This window comes from Coloeus monedula, assembly GCF_965178545.1.
Source record: "Coloeus monedula genome assembly, chromosome: 17".
In the NCBI taxonomy this organism is placed as follows: Eukaryota; Metazoa; Chordata; class Aves; order Passeriformes; family Corvidae; genus Coloeus; species Coloeus monedula.
In genome coordinates, this window is record NC_138797.1 from 5,260,500 (window position 1) to 5,273,967 (window position 13,468).

Genomic DNA, 13,468 nt, shown 5'->3' on the forward strand with positions numbered 1-13,468 from the left:
ACGGGCCTTCCCCTCGCTCAGGTGAGAGCAAGGAAGCAGCAGGGAGAGGAGGAGCTGAGGGCGAGTGCTGCCACCGGCACAGAGCAACCCACGGGGTTTAGTTTTGCGCAGAAGCCGAGGAGGTGCTGAGGCTCAGCAGCTGCCCAGGTAATGGGGAAGGTCCTGTTGGTTGGCAGCGTGCGATGGATGGGAGCGTGGATGTGGGCAGGGTGGCCCAGGAGCAAGGCAGACTGGTGTCAGCAAAGCACCTGGTTTATTTTGGCTGCTCTTTGTCTCTGGAGGTCGATGTGAGCTGTCTGCAGGGGAGGACTGTCCCCTTCATCCTCCACAAGAGCTGTGCGGTGGAGGGCTGTGATCCTCGCTGGTTTGGGGGCTGAGGGCTGGAGATGCCCCATTCCTCAAGAGGGTTTGTTTATTTATTGAATGTGACTTGAAGACTTTTACTCTTGCTCTGTCTGCCTATTAATCTGTCTCCAGACTATAGCCTACCCTTCACCTCCCCAATGGGCCTGCTCCATCCATGGTGGGGCCGAGGCCTGCAGGGAGAAGCCTCTTCTCTGCATCCCCCTCTTCTCTGCAACCCTGTCAGGCTGCATCTCCAGCTGTTTTAGGTGAGGCCAACAGGGAATAAATTCAGAGAGCTGAAAACTGTACCAGAGCCATTCCAAGCAGTCCCCAGCAACAAGATGCTTGGGGAGGGGGCAGCTGCCCATTGGGGGAAGGGGGGAACAGTGGCTCTGCAGAGGGGACATGGCCCTGGCACTTGTTTTGCTGGGTGGCTGCAGTGCTATGTTGAGCTCTTGCACCCTGCATTCACCATGAAGGTGGTGCTCAGTGCATCTTATCTGGGGATAATTTCCAAGCCCCCACCCCAAATGCTATGGGATTTCTCTGCTCAGGACTTTCCCTATGCACTTTTCAGGCCTGTGTCAGTGTATATCTGAACTGGGAGCTCATCACTGCTGCCCTGGGAGTATCAGTCAGTGTGATCATTCCTCCTCTCCAAAACCTCCCCCATATGCAGCGAGGAGCTCTCTCCCATTTGCTGCCAGGCCCTGCGGCACAGCAGGGAAGGCAGTTGGAGGGCTGCCCACCCCAGCAGCAATGCCTGGGAAAGCTGGGCTCAGCAGGTTGGTGAGTGGCCCTGTGACCCTGGCCCCGCTCACAGCAGAGCTGATGGAGGCACCGAAGCTTCGGGAGCTGGCTAGGACTTCCCTGCTATCATCCCCCGGAGAGGATCTGGGATTTGAGCTTACTCCCGGCTGCCAGGGAGAGGTGGGGGACGGGGCATGGAGTGGGACCCATGTCTGCTCCCTCAGACTGCCTTCCAGGAGGGATGTCTGGGAATGGGACAGGGCTGAGCTTGTGCAAAACAGATCAGAGAGGCTAGGTACCTGCTGGGGCAGACAGCTTGTCGTGTGGTACATGCTTGTCATCATCCCTTTGGGTAAGGAACCAACTCCCCCCAGCCGCCCTTGGGGTTGAGTGTGAACTGGGGGCTGTGGTGAGTCCCTGAGGACACCACACCATGCCCTGGCTGTTCTGCCAGCACAAGTTCTGGCTTGTACAAGAGCCACGTTTGGCCAATTCTGCAATGCCTATGTGGGATGCCTTTCCCTCCGAGTGAGAAATGTTAGGTTTGGACTTCGTTCAAAGTGAATGTGTGGTGTATGGAGCAGCTTGGACTTGCTACCTCTCTGCCCTGAGTTGTCTGGGAATTTCTAAGGACAGCACAGGACAGGAGGTCTCCTGCCAGCCCAGTTCTTGTTTGAATGGGATGTTGACAGCTTGACTGTGCAGTGTTGTTGTGAGGTGGTATTTGCCCTCCCAAGGGGCAAATGTGACGGTGTATCCCAATGGCAAGGGCATCTCTCCTCCAAGCTGGATGCAATAACTCATGGTTTTGTGGTGCTCACAGAGGCCATGGCTAATCTTCATCAAGGCTCTTCAGGTGTTTGCCTCAGTTTTTCTAGAGGCTTACCTATCCCCGTGATGGAGCTGTGTTTGCAGCCATGACATGACTCTCCTACAGTAAACTCACATTGCTTTTAGCTGCTGGAGTTCTCTTCCCCCACCTGAATCTCTTCCTGTCTCTCCCTTGCAGTCTCAAACCATGAACTACATGGGGCAGCTGGCTGAGAGCGTCTTTGTCACAGTGAAGGAGCTGTACCGGGATCTGAACCCCGCCACCCTGTCGGGCTGCATCGATGTGGTCGTGGTGAGGCAGCCCGACAACTCCTTCAAGTGCTCCCCATTTCACGTGCGCTTTGGGAAGCTGGGAGTGCTGCGCTCCAAGGAGAAGGTGGTAAGTGGTGCCTGCCCTGGGGCTACGCTTTCTTTCCAGTGTCTCCAGACCCAGGATCTTCTATAACCCACAGGTTATGGAAAGACCTTGTTTGAGGGAAATGGGAGCCCACTGAAAGGGATGCTTGCCAAGTTTTTAAGGGGATGCCCCCAAATGGAACCCATCCATTTCCAGGGAGGAATGTTCTCTCCAGGAAAATTGGGAGAGGTCCCTTGCCTCAAAGGCTGTGCGGCTGTCAGCCCTGTGAGCAATTTCTACCCATCCCCTCCCTCAGGAAGTGCCCCTGCTTCTGTCCCTTGCTAGGTTGACATTGAAATCAATGGGGAGCCTGTGGATCTGCGCATGAAGCTGGGAGACAATGGAGAGGCCTTCTTTGTTGAGGAGTCAGAAGAGCATGAGGTGGGTGATGAGTAGGTGCTACACGTCTGTGTCCCACTGTGACTACCTGGAAGTGTGGGGTTGAGGTGGAATGACCAGGTTTGGAATGCTGCTCTTCCCCAGAGTGACTCCATTGTCCTGTCTGATGTTTTCTGTGTCTGGAAAGGTTCCTGCTCAAAGGACCTTGCAACCTGCGTGGTGGAGCACCCTGAGGGGAGTATTAGACCAAATATCTGCATCCCAGACTGGTCTCCATCAATGGGCATGGCTACTGGCCAGACAGGCGGATATCTTGGAGCTTGGCCTCTCGGGGGATCTTGTGACAGGGATGAGAATGAGATAGATGCTGTGGCAGGCTGCCTGCTCCAGTGGGAAGTGGGATGAGACTAGTTGTGGCTTCCAGAAATCCTGGCAGCTCTACTCTCAGGCAGACTTGTGGTCACTGTTGGCTTGGGCTAGGTTTGGGAGTAGGAAGGGGCTCTGGGTCAAATCCCATTTCAGCCTTGATAATTCTGGTCTTGTGGTGCCATCTCCTGCCTGTCTTTCCTTGCCTGTGTTAAAGATGTCTTTAGCTTGTGGCTGGATCACCCTAATGTTCTTTTATTCACATGTTGTAGGTAAAAATCCTTTCCTTTTAGGCCAGGCCACAAAACCACCCCTGAGCTGAGGGCTCAGTGGTGTTGGTTGTGCTGTTCCATAGTATGCTCCACAGAGAGCAAAGACCTGCTCGGCTGGAAAGGAGGGTGCTGGAGGGAGCTGATGGGCTCTTCCCCATCCCTGTTTCAGGGCAGCATCCCCTACTTCCTCTGCACATCCCCCATCTACAAGGCACGGAGCCCAAAGGATGCTGTTCAGCCCTCCTGTGAGCTGGAGGCTAGCAGCGCTGGACTGATCCTGCGCAAGAGGAGGCGACGCAAGAGAAGGCCCCAGAGGAAGGAGGTGTCGGAGTTGGGTTCTGACAGCTCTGATGAGGCCAAAAGTGACGTGTCCATGAAGAAGCCATGCGAGCTGCCAGCCCCAAGGTGAGCTGCTTGGCATGGGCAGGGTGGTACAGGGGGTCAAGCCTGTGGGTTCATTTGGCAATGCCCATCAGTACTGAAACAGGGGGAAAGTGTTTGCAAGTTGGAGCCCAATCTCCTGTGGGGTAGAGAGCCAGGGGGAAGGGTAAAGCTGGGTATTGCCAGCTTTCTGGAGAGGAGGCTGCTGCTTGAGAGCAGCACAAGTGCTCTCTCTTTCCTCCTTTGCAGTGATGCAGCATGTTCATCCTTTGCTGATCTCCTTGAAGAAACCGAGTCATTGCAGCCCCAAGAGATACACCCATACTCTGATGGGGAGCTGCTCAGAGTGGACAGGTAACGCACAGAGCCAAGGTGTTCTGCTCAGCTCTGGTGAGAGCAGGGCATGTTCCTCATGGCAGGGAAGGTGGTATGGAAAAGTGACTTGGAGGTGTCAGGAGAGGAGGGTTTTCCTAGCCTGATACAGTGTGGCTGGAAGAAAGCTCAGAGACCACAAGGGACACTTGTGGCCATGGTAACAGGTGTGAGAAGCCTATGTGCAGAGGTCCCTCTGCTGCTGAGCTGCTCTGGGCAACTGCTGGCATAGCACTTTGCATCCTCAGGTCTCAGCTTCCATAGGTCTTGGTCCTTTGGGAGTGACAATCTCATAGGGTAGAAGTGACTTCATGGAAAACTAGCCTTACAGGGTTCTTGGCCCCAAATGTCCTTGCACTGATAGGAGAGCATGGGGCTGCAGTGTAGGTGAGGCCCCACATCACCTTCTCTTCCTGCAGCTTCATGCTGAGCCATCCATCTTCTCCCAAAAGTGATTCTGAACTGGAGGTCAGACCACAGGAGAATTTTGCTCTAGGGGCTGAATCCCATGTGAAGTGGACCTGGGGAAAGCTCCCTCAGGTGAGTCCCTGCTCTTGCTCTTTTGCTGGGAATGGGTGTTCAAAAGACCTACAGAAAGCAGAGCAGGCTGTGGCCAGGCAGCCTTAAGAAAGTTGTCCTTTTCTGTGTGATGCTTTGGGCAACTTCCCGTCCTCAAACCTGTTCCTCTGCTTTCCTTGAGGTGAATAAATTGGTGCGAGTTAAACCAGCCAAGTCCACAAAGATGCTGCTGCAAAAGATTGCTGCAGCAACCACCATCTCTGCAACACTAGTCCCAGTGGATAAGGCACCCCCTCTTGTTGCCACCTCTGAATATCCAGGAAGGGATTCAAGCCCAGCAGGAGCAAAGGGCATACCCCATTCCTTGGCTGTGTCTGTTACTGAGCCTACGCTTGCACCCCAGGCTGGGAACAGAATCTTCAGGCTGAAGGACATCTTCTGTGCTGTCAGGGCAAAGAGATTTTTGGGGACCTACTCAAACCCACAAGAGAAACAGAAGGGAGATGTTTGTGTTGTGCCAGAGGTTCAGCAAGATGTGGAGCCCTGTGAGGGAGCCACTGCTCCTAGGCAGTCAGGCTCAGAAGGCCCCAAGTCCCAGCTGGAGAGGCAGAAGAAGCAAGGTGAGAGGGTGACTGGTGCTGCTTGAAGTGGTGTTTGAGCCTGCCGATGTGTCTGACTCAGATGACCTCCTGGGTTGTCCATTTAGTGTAACTCCTTGACTTCCAAGTGTGGTGTGTTTACTTTGCCTTCTCTGTGTGCCACCAGCTCCTTTGCTTTGAAGAGACATCCCTTAGGTGTCCACTTTTCAGTGACCACCCAGCTCCCAGGAAGGCTTTCTTGCCTTGTGTTCCCTGAAGTCCATCCCTGAATGTCTCTGCTTTTGCATACTTAGAAGATTTCTCAGCAGTACAGGCCATACCTTAACTTCAAGTGTCTGACAGCACCTGGCCTGACTTGTGGCTTCATCCTGAGCATGCCAAGTCAGGGAAAATCACAGAGAAGCATTTATGTGCCCCACTTGATGGTGTATTTAAGGATCATGCTAGTGCAGGTGTCTTGAGGCACTTCTGTTGCTGTTGACTTACAGCAACTTTTCCAGTAAGAAAATGGCTGCCCCATTTGTATGGTACATGGATATGATGGAGGATGATGCTGTTGGCTTTCTCGATAGATGGTGGGGTGGTTGGAAAGGTGATTCAGCTAAGCTCTCTTCTGTCTGTGCATTGAGAATCCACCAAAAGAAGTCCTCACTTGGGTCCCAGTAACATTTGCCTGGAAGACCTCTCCAAGCTGGACAAGAAGCAGGTGGCTCTCTATTTCCCCAGGAGGTATGACTTGCCCCAGCTGGCCAACCTCAGATATTTTTGAGCAATTCCCTTGGTGCAAAAGATGGAGGTATGTTTAAAGCTATTCTCTGATGTCACCACCATTTCTTCCCTTGCTGGCAGTGACACAGAGCAGACTTTGAGGCCTATGACAGAGCCCAGCAACCCTCTGTGTGTCCAGCTGCCATCCACCTTGCCTGCCAACCACCCCACGGACTCTGACTCGATGCCTACAGTTGCCCTGTCACTGTGCGGGGGCCTCAGGGGCAACAGGCAGATCTCTCATGGTAGGTGGGAGGGGAGGGGAATCTGCAGCCCTGAAACCCTTTCTATCCCTCAATGGCATAACACAGCCTCTGTCCCACCAGAGAAGTTCATGGAGCACATGGTTTCCTACCAGCAGTTTGCTGAGAATCCAAGGCTTATCAGTGACCCGAACCTGGTGATAATGATCAACAACAAGTGAGTGGATGGCTCTTCCTGCTGCTTTGTTCCACAATGGACAGCATGGTCCCTTTGTCCCTATGGAAACCCTCCTGTAGAAATGTGACTCCATGCCAGCCCATGACTGTACCAAAGTAGCTGTGGGACCTGGCCATGCTGCAGGATGGTGATGTGCCCATCCCTCTTGTTTTTTCTAGGTATTACAGCTGGGCAGTGGCTGGTCCCATAGTCCTGTCCCTGCAGGCTTTCCAGAGGAACATTCCTGAGGTCAGTGGTGTAACACATTTACTGGCTGTGATTCTTAGCAGGGCCTGGGCTGAGGACTGACCTCACGCCATGTTCTGCCATGTTCACAGAGCATCATCGACGAACTGGTGAAGGAGAAGATGCCCAAGAAAGACAGAAGGTGGTGGTTCTCCTGGAGGAGAGAATTCCCAACAGACGGGGTATGTTTGCAGCAGTGGATATGACAACCATGTCCCCAGGGAACAGGCATCATTCTGCTGACTGGCAGGGGTGGGAGCAGGGTCCTGGAGATGGCCTGAGGTTGACTATGAGGACATCCAGGACCTGATGAGGTGACTTCTTAAGGATGCTAGCTGTCCCCTTTGGTCTCTTAATGCCTGAGCAGCAGAGCAACACCTGGTAATGCAGTAATGTGGACCTTGTAGTGGTGAGACCTCCTGCCATGTGCCCGTCATGCCAGATCCCTGGGCACCACATGTGCTTGCTGGTCTCCCTGCCCCACCATAGCACCAGGCTGTGCTTACTCTTCCACAAGCAGTGTCCCTGTGAAGGCAGGGACTGCTGTGACACCTCTTTTGGCGTTGCTGTTCCAACTGGAAGAAAAGCAAAGCAGCCCCTGCTCTTGCTCTTGGCTCTGTGCAAGCACTGCTCAGCAATAAAAGAAACATTTCTGTTATCAACACTGTGTAGAGCCCAAATCCAGAACATAGCCCCATACCAGTCACTGTGAAGAAAATTAACTCTACCTCAGCCAAAACCAGCACACACCTCTCTGCCTGCAGCAGCAGCCGAGGCCAGGGAAAGCCAGCATGGGAACATTGCAGCCTGACCCTGCTCAGCAGAGGTGAGTGCCTCCCTCCCAGGCCATCTTCAGGAGTCTGGATGCTCCTGGTCTCCTCTCCTACATCACTAGTTATTCCTAACTTTGCCTAATGAAAGAGGGCAGAAAGCTTTGTTAAGACTCTGGCTGACCCCTTCCCTTCTTTGTGTAGGCAGGAGGAAAAGGAGTCATCCAGTGACAATGAGTCCCAGCACCCTGGGGACGTGTTGGCAGTGGAGGCCCCTACTCAGAAACCTCTGCCATTCTACAAGACAGGGAAAGCCAACATGGGAATGCTGCAGCCTGACCCTGCTCAGCAGAGGTGAGTGCCTCCCTCCCAGGCCATCTTCAGGAATCTGGATGCTCCTGGTCTCTTCTCCTACATCACTAGTTATTCCCAAGTTTACCTAATGAAAGAGGGTAGAAAGCTTTGTTAAGACTCTGGCCGACCCCTTTCCTACTTTGTGTAGGCAGGAGGAAAAGGAGTCATCCAGTGACAGTCATCTCCTGCACCCTGAGGATGTGTTGGCAGTGGAGACCCCTGCTCAGAAACGTCTGCCAACCTACAAGAAATCCCTGCGGCTCTCCTCCGAACAAATTGTATGCATTCATTCCTCCACCTTCACTGTCTGTGTGTGTAGGGGTGAGACAACCCTTAAACAGGCATTTCTCTACTCCTGACCTCGTGTTTTCATAGGATATCCAACTATTTTGCCCTGGTTGAAAACCCTGTAGAGGCTTGGGGTCTCTGGCCTGGCTGGGTGGAAGTCTGGCCTCTGGCAAGCCTTGGACTGGTGTGAATTGGTGCTGGTGTAACACTTTTGCTGCCCCTCTGCCCAGGGAAGGTTGAATCTGCAGGATGGCCCCAACGAGGTGGCATTCAGCGTGACAACTCAGTACCAGGGCACGTGCCGCTGTGAGGCCACCATCTACCTGTGGAACTGGAATGAAAAAGTGGTGATCTCAGACATCGATGGCACCATCACCAAGTAAAAGGCCTTTCTCCCACCCCAGAATCCTTGTTTTCCCCTGTTAGGGGAAAGTCTCCTTTGAAGGCTTGCATAAGCAGGCAGGAGGGACCACAAACCCCATTGGGGTGGGAGTGGATACTCACCATGTTGGATCACATTAACCTGGTGACCTTTCCTTTTAGATCAGATGCTCTTGGACAGATCTTGCCGCAACTGGGTAAAGACTGGACTCATCGTGGGATTGTTAAACTCTTCCACAAAATCCACCTGTAGGTATTGGATCAGCTGAGGCCAAGGGGAAGTGGGAAGCTGATGGAGTCAGAGTCAGGGCTTCTTACTCGCTGATGCAGGCCCAGGCAGCTGCACTGTCTGCTGTCAGTTGTGGCTGGTGCTGGCTGTGCTGCCTACGTGATGTTGAGGGGTGAAAGCAGAAGGCCCCTGGGAGCAGATGCTAGCATTACCTTCCCTGGAAGGAGTGTGTGTCAGTGGAGGCTTTGCTGGGGAGGATAGCTGAGCACCGAAGCAGACAAGACCACCCAAGGTCATGCCTGAGAGTGGTGGTGCCCAGCACTGTGGTGCTGGTAGCTCTCTGAGCACCCAGCAATGACTTCCCACAGCCCAGGGGACTCACCTGCGAGGGGTGACAGCAGCAGTGACTCCCCGCGGAGCCTCCAGCTTGGTCCCTGGCCCCTGTGGCCACTGAGAGGCACTGTGAGCCCGTGGATGGCTCGTTCCGGCCTCGGGAGGAACACGGGAAGGATGCGCTCCCGGGAATTGCAGGGACGGGACCGGCACCTCGGCTGCCTCTCAGTGGCCACCCCGGTACCACCTCTGCCGAGCTGTCCCCCGCCCGGGCGTCTGCAAGGGCTGGGTGCAGCCCTCCACAATTGACAGGCAGTGCCGTGGGATGAAAGTGCCGTGTGAGGGTGCTGAGCAGCAATGGGTGCTGCGCAGCTGAGCTGGGTGGGTGTGTGGCTGCTGGGGAGAGCGTGGAGGGTGCTGCAGGGACTCCCAGTGTGAGGCAGGTGGGGATTGGGCTTAGTCTGGGTTTCCAGATAAGGGATTCATGTTGTTTGTGGAACCACCTTGCTTACTGGAGTAAGGTTTGGGCTTAGGCCAGGTACTTGGCTACGTCTTCCTCATCGGAGCAGGAGAATGCCTTGCCCAGGTCACAGCTCAGAGGGGCTCCCTGTGTTCTCTCTAGGAACGGCTACAAGTTCCTCTACTGCTCAGCCAGGGCTATTGGCATGGCCCACATCACCAAAGGCTACCTCAAATGGGTCAGTGAGCAAGGCTGTGGCCTCCCGATGGGCCCCATGCTGCTTTCCCCCAGTAGCCTCTTGTCTGCCTTCCACAGGTACTGTCCTTTCCTGCACTTCCTGTATCCCTGGGGACAGAACCCCCTTCCCCAACTTGACCCTGAGGAATGTCCCAGCCTTAAGCTGCTCTGCCCTCCTTGGTGCACAGTGCCTTTTGTGGGAGGCAGCAGGGGAGCTGCCTGGCCTTGCTGGAGCTTCACGGTGAAGCTTCTGATGCACAAAACCTCTTACCCTGAGCCCCAGACAGGTTTGGTGCCCACAGTCCTGGCCAGGTGATGCCACTGTGGTTATGTCTCTTGTGCTGCAGGGAGGTGATTGAGAAGAAGCCAGAGGTGTTCAAGGTCACCTGTTTGACAGACATCCGAAAACTGTTTGCCACGAAGTGTCCCTTCTATGCGGGTTTTGGGAACAGGCCCAATGTGAGTGGGTCTCCTGGGGTGGAGGGAGGGCTCAGGCTGGATGCTGGTGCCTTCCTGCAGCTCTCATGCCGTGCTGGCCTTCCTTGGGCAGGATGTCTACGCTTACAAGCAAGTAGGGCTGCCAGAGAGCCGCATATTCACAGTAAACCCCAAGGGAGAGCTGATCCAGGAGCTCGCAAAGAACCAAAAGTCAACGTAAGCAATGTGTTTCTTCCTCGGCATCTTTGAGATAGCCTGGCTTTGATGCAGAGAAGCATCAAACAAATGCTGAATGACCCCATTGTAACTTCTTTCTTACCCCCACAGCTTCGAGCGGCTGTCGGAGCTGGTGGAGGTCTTCTTCCCTCCTGTGGGGCAGAGGAGGAGCGCTAGTCTGGTGTCCCCAGACTGCAGCCACTGTGCCTGCTGGAGACCTCCAGTGCCTGATGTTGACTTAGATGGCTTAGATGGCTTGCCCTAACCCTATCCCTGTGGAGACCTGACCCAGGACTCTCCTGCATGTTCTTTGCCAGGACTAAATGCTCCAGATGCACCTTGTCCTCCCTGTTTGCTGCTCGGGCATCTTGCACTTGTAATAGAGGTCATGACACCCCTTAGCAGGCAGCCAAAGGGGGTAAGAGGGAGCTCTGACTCTACAAAAGCTCCAGTTGCTAAACACAAATTCCTGAAAGCTGGGTCTCTTCTAGTGTTTGTAGCTCCTCTAAAGCCTGGCTCTTTTAAAGGTGGTGGTTGTTCACTGTTGTATTTACTGATGAGCCTCTGGCATAGCTGTTATTACCTCTGGTATGACCAGTGTTCCAGACAGTCCAGCTCCCTGCATTTTGGTAGCTGAAGCTGCCCACCAACTTGTAAAGGGCAATGGAAGATGTTGGGGTTTTGAATGTTCTGGACTAATAAATAGTGCCTTAACCCAGGCTGCCTCTTGTCTTCTTTAACCCTGTGCATAGAAGTGGGAGCCAGGCTCCCAGTCCTTTTACAATGTTACTGGGCTCATTTTGCTGAAGCATTCTACCAAGTGGGTCCTGGTGGAGATGGGACCACCTTCTAGAAAATGGCTTCTTTTTTTTTTTTTTTTAACGTAGTTCCTTTAGCTAACATAGCAAAATTAATTAAAAACAGAAGACAAATCCAGGCTTATTCTGTATGTACATGGGCCTGATTTTGGACAATGAGAACAGGAGACCTTGCAAAAGCCAGAGGCTCCTGTACTGAGGCTCCCTCCAGGCCAGCTCCAGCCCCTCGGGGTGCCCGGGATCGCGGGGTGCCCGCAGCCCAGTGCAGCCTCGGTAGCCCCAGAGCCAGCCAGGGAAGAGCCCTGGATGAGGCTCTGCAGGACCACGCAGGCTCAGCCCTGCTCCAACAGGGGGGTCCCATGGGCCAGGGCCTGTTGGGATTTGCCCCTACAGCTCCTGTGCATGTCCAAAGCAACTGCAAGGAGAGTGTGACCTCTGTCAGTGGGACCCCTCTGTGCACAGGTACCCCCAGCCCAAGGTTGGCCATGCCACCAGCCTCAGGGACCTCCAGCCCCAGGAACCCAGACCAGCTGGAAAACACAACCCTGCAAATGCTCCCTGTGCCCAAAGCAAATGCAAATAGAGCTGGGGTGTGAAAAATAAAGATTGTTTATTTACAGAAGAGCAGCAACAAAACAAACTGCATAACGTATTTTCAATGTAAGAATCTTTATAGCAACAACAATCTATAAAACGTATTTACATTATAAAAACCTATATAGCAATGTATGAAACGTATGTACAGAAGAGAATAACAAACTCTAAAACATATTTACAGGTGAAAACAACACTCTCTAAAACATATTACAGAAGGGTGGCATCCCTGCCTGGCATCTCAGTCAGTCCTGGAAGAAAAGCAAGTGGCACCGTCACTCCAGTGCAGCCCTGAGGGCTGTTCCCTGTGCCCCCAGGCTGGGACACGCTGGCAGAGCAGGACTCTGCTGCCAGGACTGAGCGCAGCTGGGGCTGGGAGCCGGGCCCCAGGCACTGGGACAGGGCTGGCATGGCCCAAAGCAAGGGCAGGGCAGGGCGGGGGTGCTGCTTGTGCCTCCAGAATCCAGAGCCCCCCGGGGCACCGTGTCCCTGAGCGGGGCACCCAGCCCAGCCCCGGCCTGGCAGCAGGGGACCCACTCTGCCTGTGGGCAGGGCATGGGGAGCACCTGCCTGTCCTGCTGCTGGGGTCGGTCTTCGTCCCAAGACCATGTCCTCCTCCTCACCTTTCTCATCCACTTCTGTGTCTTCAACGTAATCTTCCATTTCCACCTCCATCTCTTCTTCCATCTCCTCCATGTCCACCTCCATCTCTTCCTCTCCGTTCTCTTCTACATCTATATCCATACTCTCCTCTATATCAATCTTCTATATCAATATTGATTTCCAACTCCTCCTCAGTGTCTGTGACAGCCTGCACAGGGAGCAAAAGCTCAGAGTGGGGTCCCAGTCCCACACCACCCCCCCAGCCCACCCTGGAAGTCCAGGGGTGTCCACCTCAATGGAGTGGCACTGTACCTTCATTGGGACAAAAGTGATCATCCTGCAGGGATGGATGGCAAGATCCAGGCAGCAGGGACTGTTCAGGACTGACAGCAGGGTCAGGGATGGCACTCTCCTGGGACAGAGGCAGATGCACTTTGAGCAGGTGAAGGGTATGGTGGCTGTAGGGCGCATGGTTTTATTGTGCTCTTTGCTGGATAAGTTGCAGCTGAAACACTTGCTATGTTCCATTGTGACTCAAAGGATTCAAGGCACACTCTGCTGTGGGCAACGGGGACCGTAGAATGAAGGAATCCCTGAGTGGTTTGCCTTGGAAAGGACCCTGAAGATCATCTCATTCAAACCTGAGCTTCCTCCCACCAGACCAGGTTGCTCAGAGTCCTGTCCCCCCTGGCCTTGGATGTTCCCAGGGATGGGGCATCCACAGCCTCTGTGCACAGCCTGGGCCAGAACCTCACCACCCTCAGTGTAAAAAAACAGCTTCCTTAAATGCAACCCAAATCAACCTGCTGCAGTTGAAAGCCATCCCCCCTTCTCCTCCCACCACAGACTCTGTTGAACACTCTGTCCCCATCTTTCCAATTGGACCCTTCAAGTCCTGCATGGCCGCAGTGAGGCCTCCCCAGGCCCTTCTCTTCTCGAGGCTGAGCATCCCCAACTCTCTTCATGGGAGGTTATAAAGTAAAAGAAAACAGGCAAAAGCACTGCTGGGCTCCTTCCTCCAGTCTGGCATCTACCTTCTCCTTTCCTGACCCCTGTGTGTAAGTCATGTCCTAGTCTGCTACTTCTGGAAGCCACACAAGTCATTTTGATCCTGGAAACCTCAGCAAGAAATACTTTATTTT

General features: G+C 53.8%; 1 protein-coding gene across 1 annotated transcript; it reads left to right on the forward strand.

Moving 5' to 3' along the window:
- Positions 1-2,107: 2,107 nt before the first annotated feature.
- LPIN3 (lipin 3) lies at positions 2,108-10,576 on the forward strand (the record flags this gene model as incomplete). Its single annotated transcript, XM_082292971.1, has 19 exons — positions 2,108-2,305; positions 2,609-2,704; positions 3,470-3,705; positions 3,931-4,035; positions 4,473-4,593; positions 4,976-5,192; positions 5,801-5,900; positions 6,021-6,184; positions 6,266-6,359; positions 6,539-6,608; positions 6,698-6,787; positions 7,373-7,431; positions 7,878-8,007; positions 8,248-8,396; positions 8,561-8,647; positions 9,583-9,735; positions 10,005-10,116; positions 10,208-10,311; positions 10,423-10,576. Exons 1-19 carry the CDS (start codon positions 2,114-2,116, stop codon positions 10,574-10,576), a joined length of 2,433 nt encoding a protein of 810 aa, XP_082149097.1. The 5' UTR covers positions 2,108-2,113.
- Positions 10,577-13,468: the final 2,892 nt, after the last annotated feature.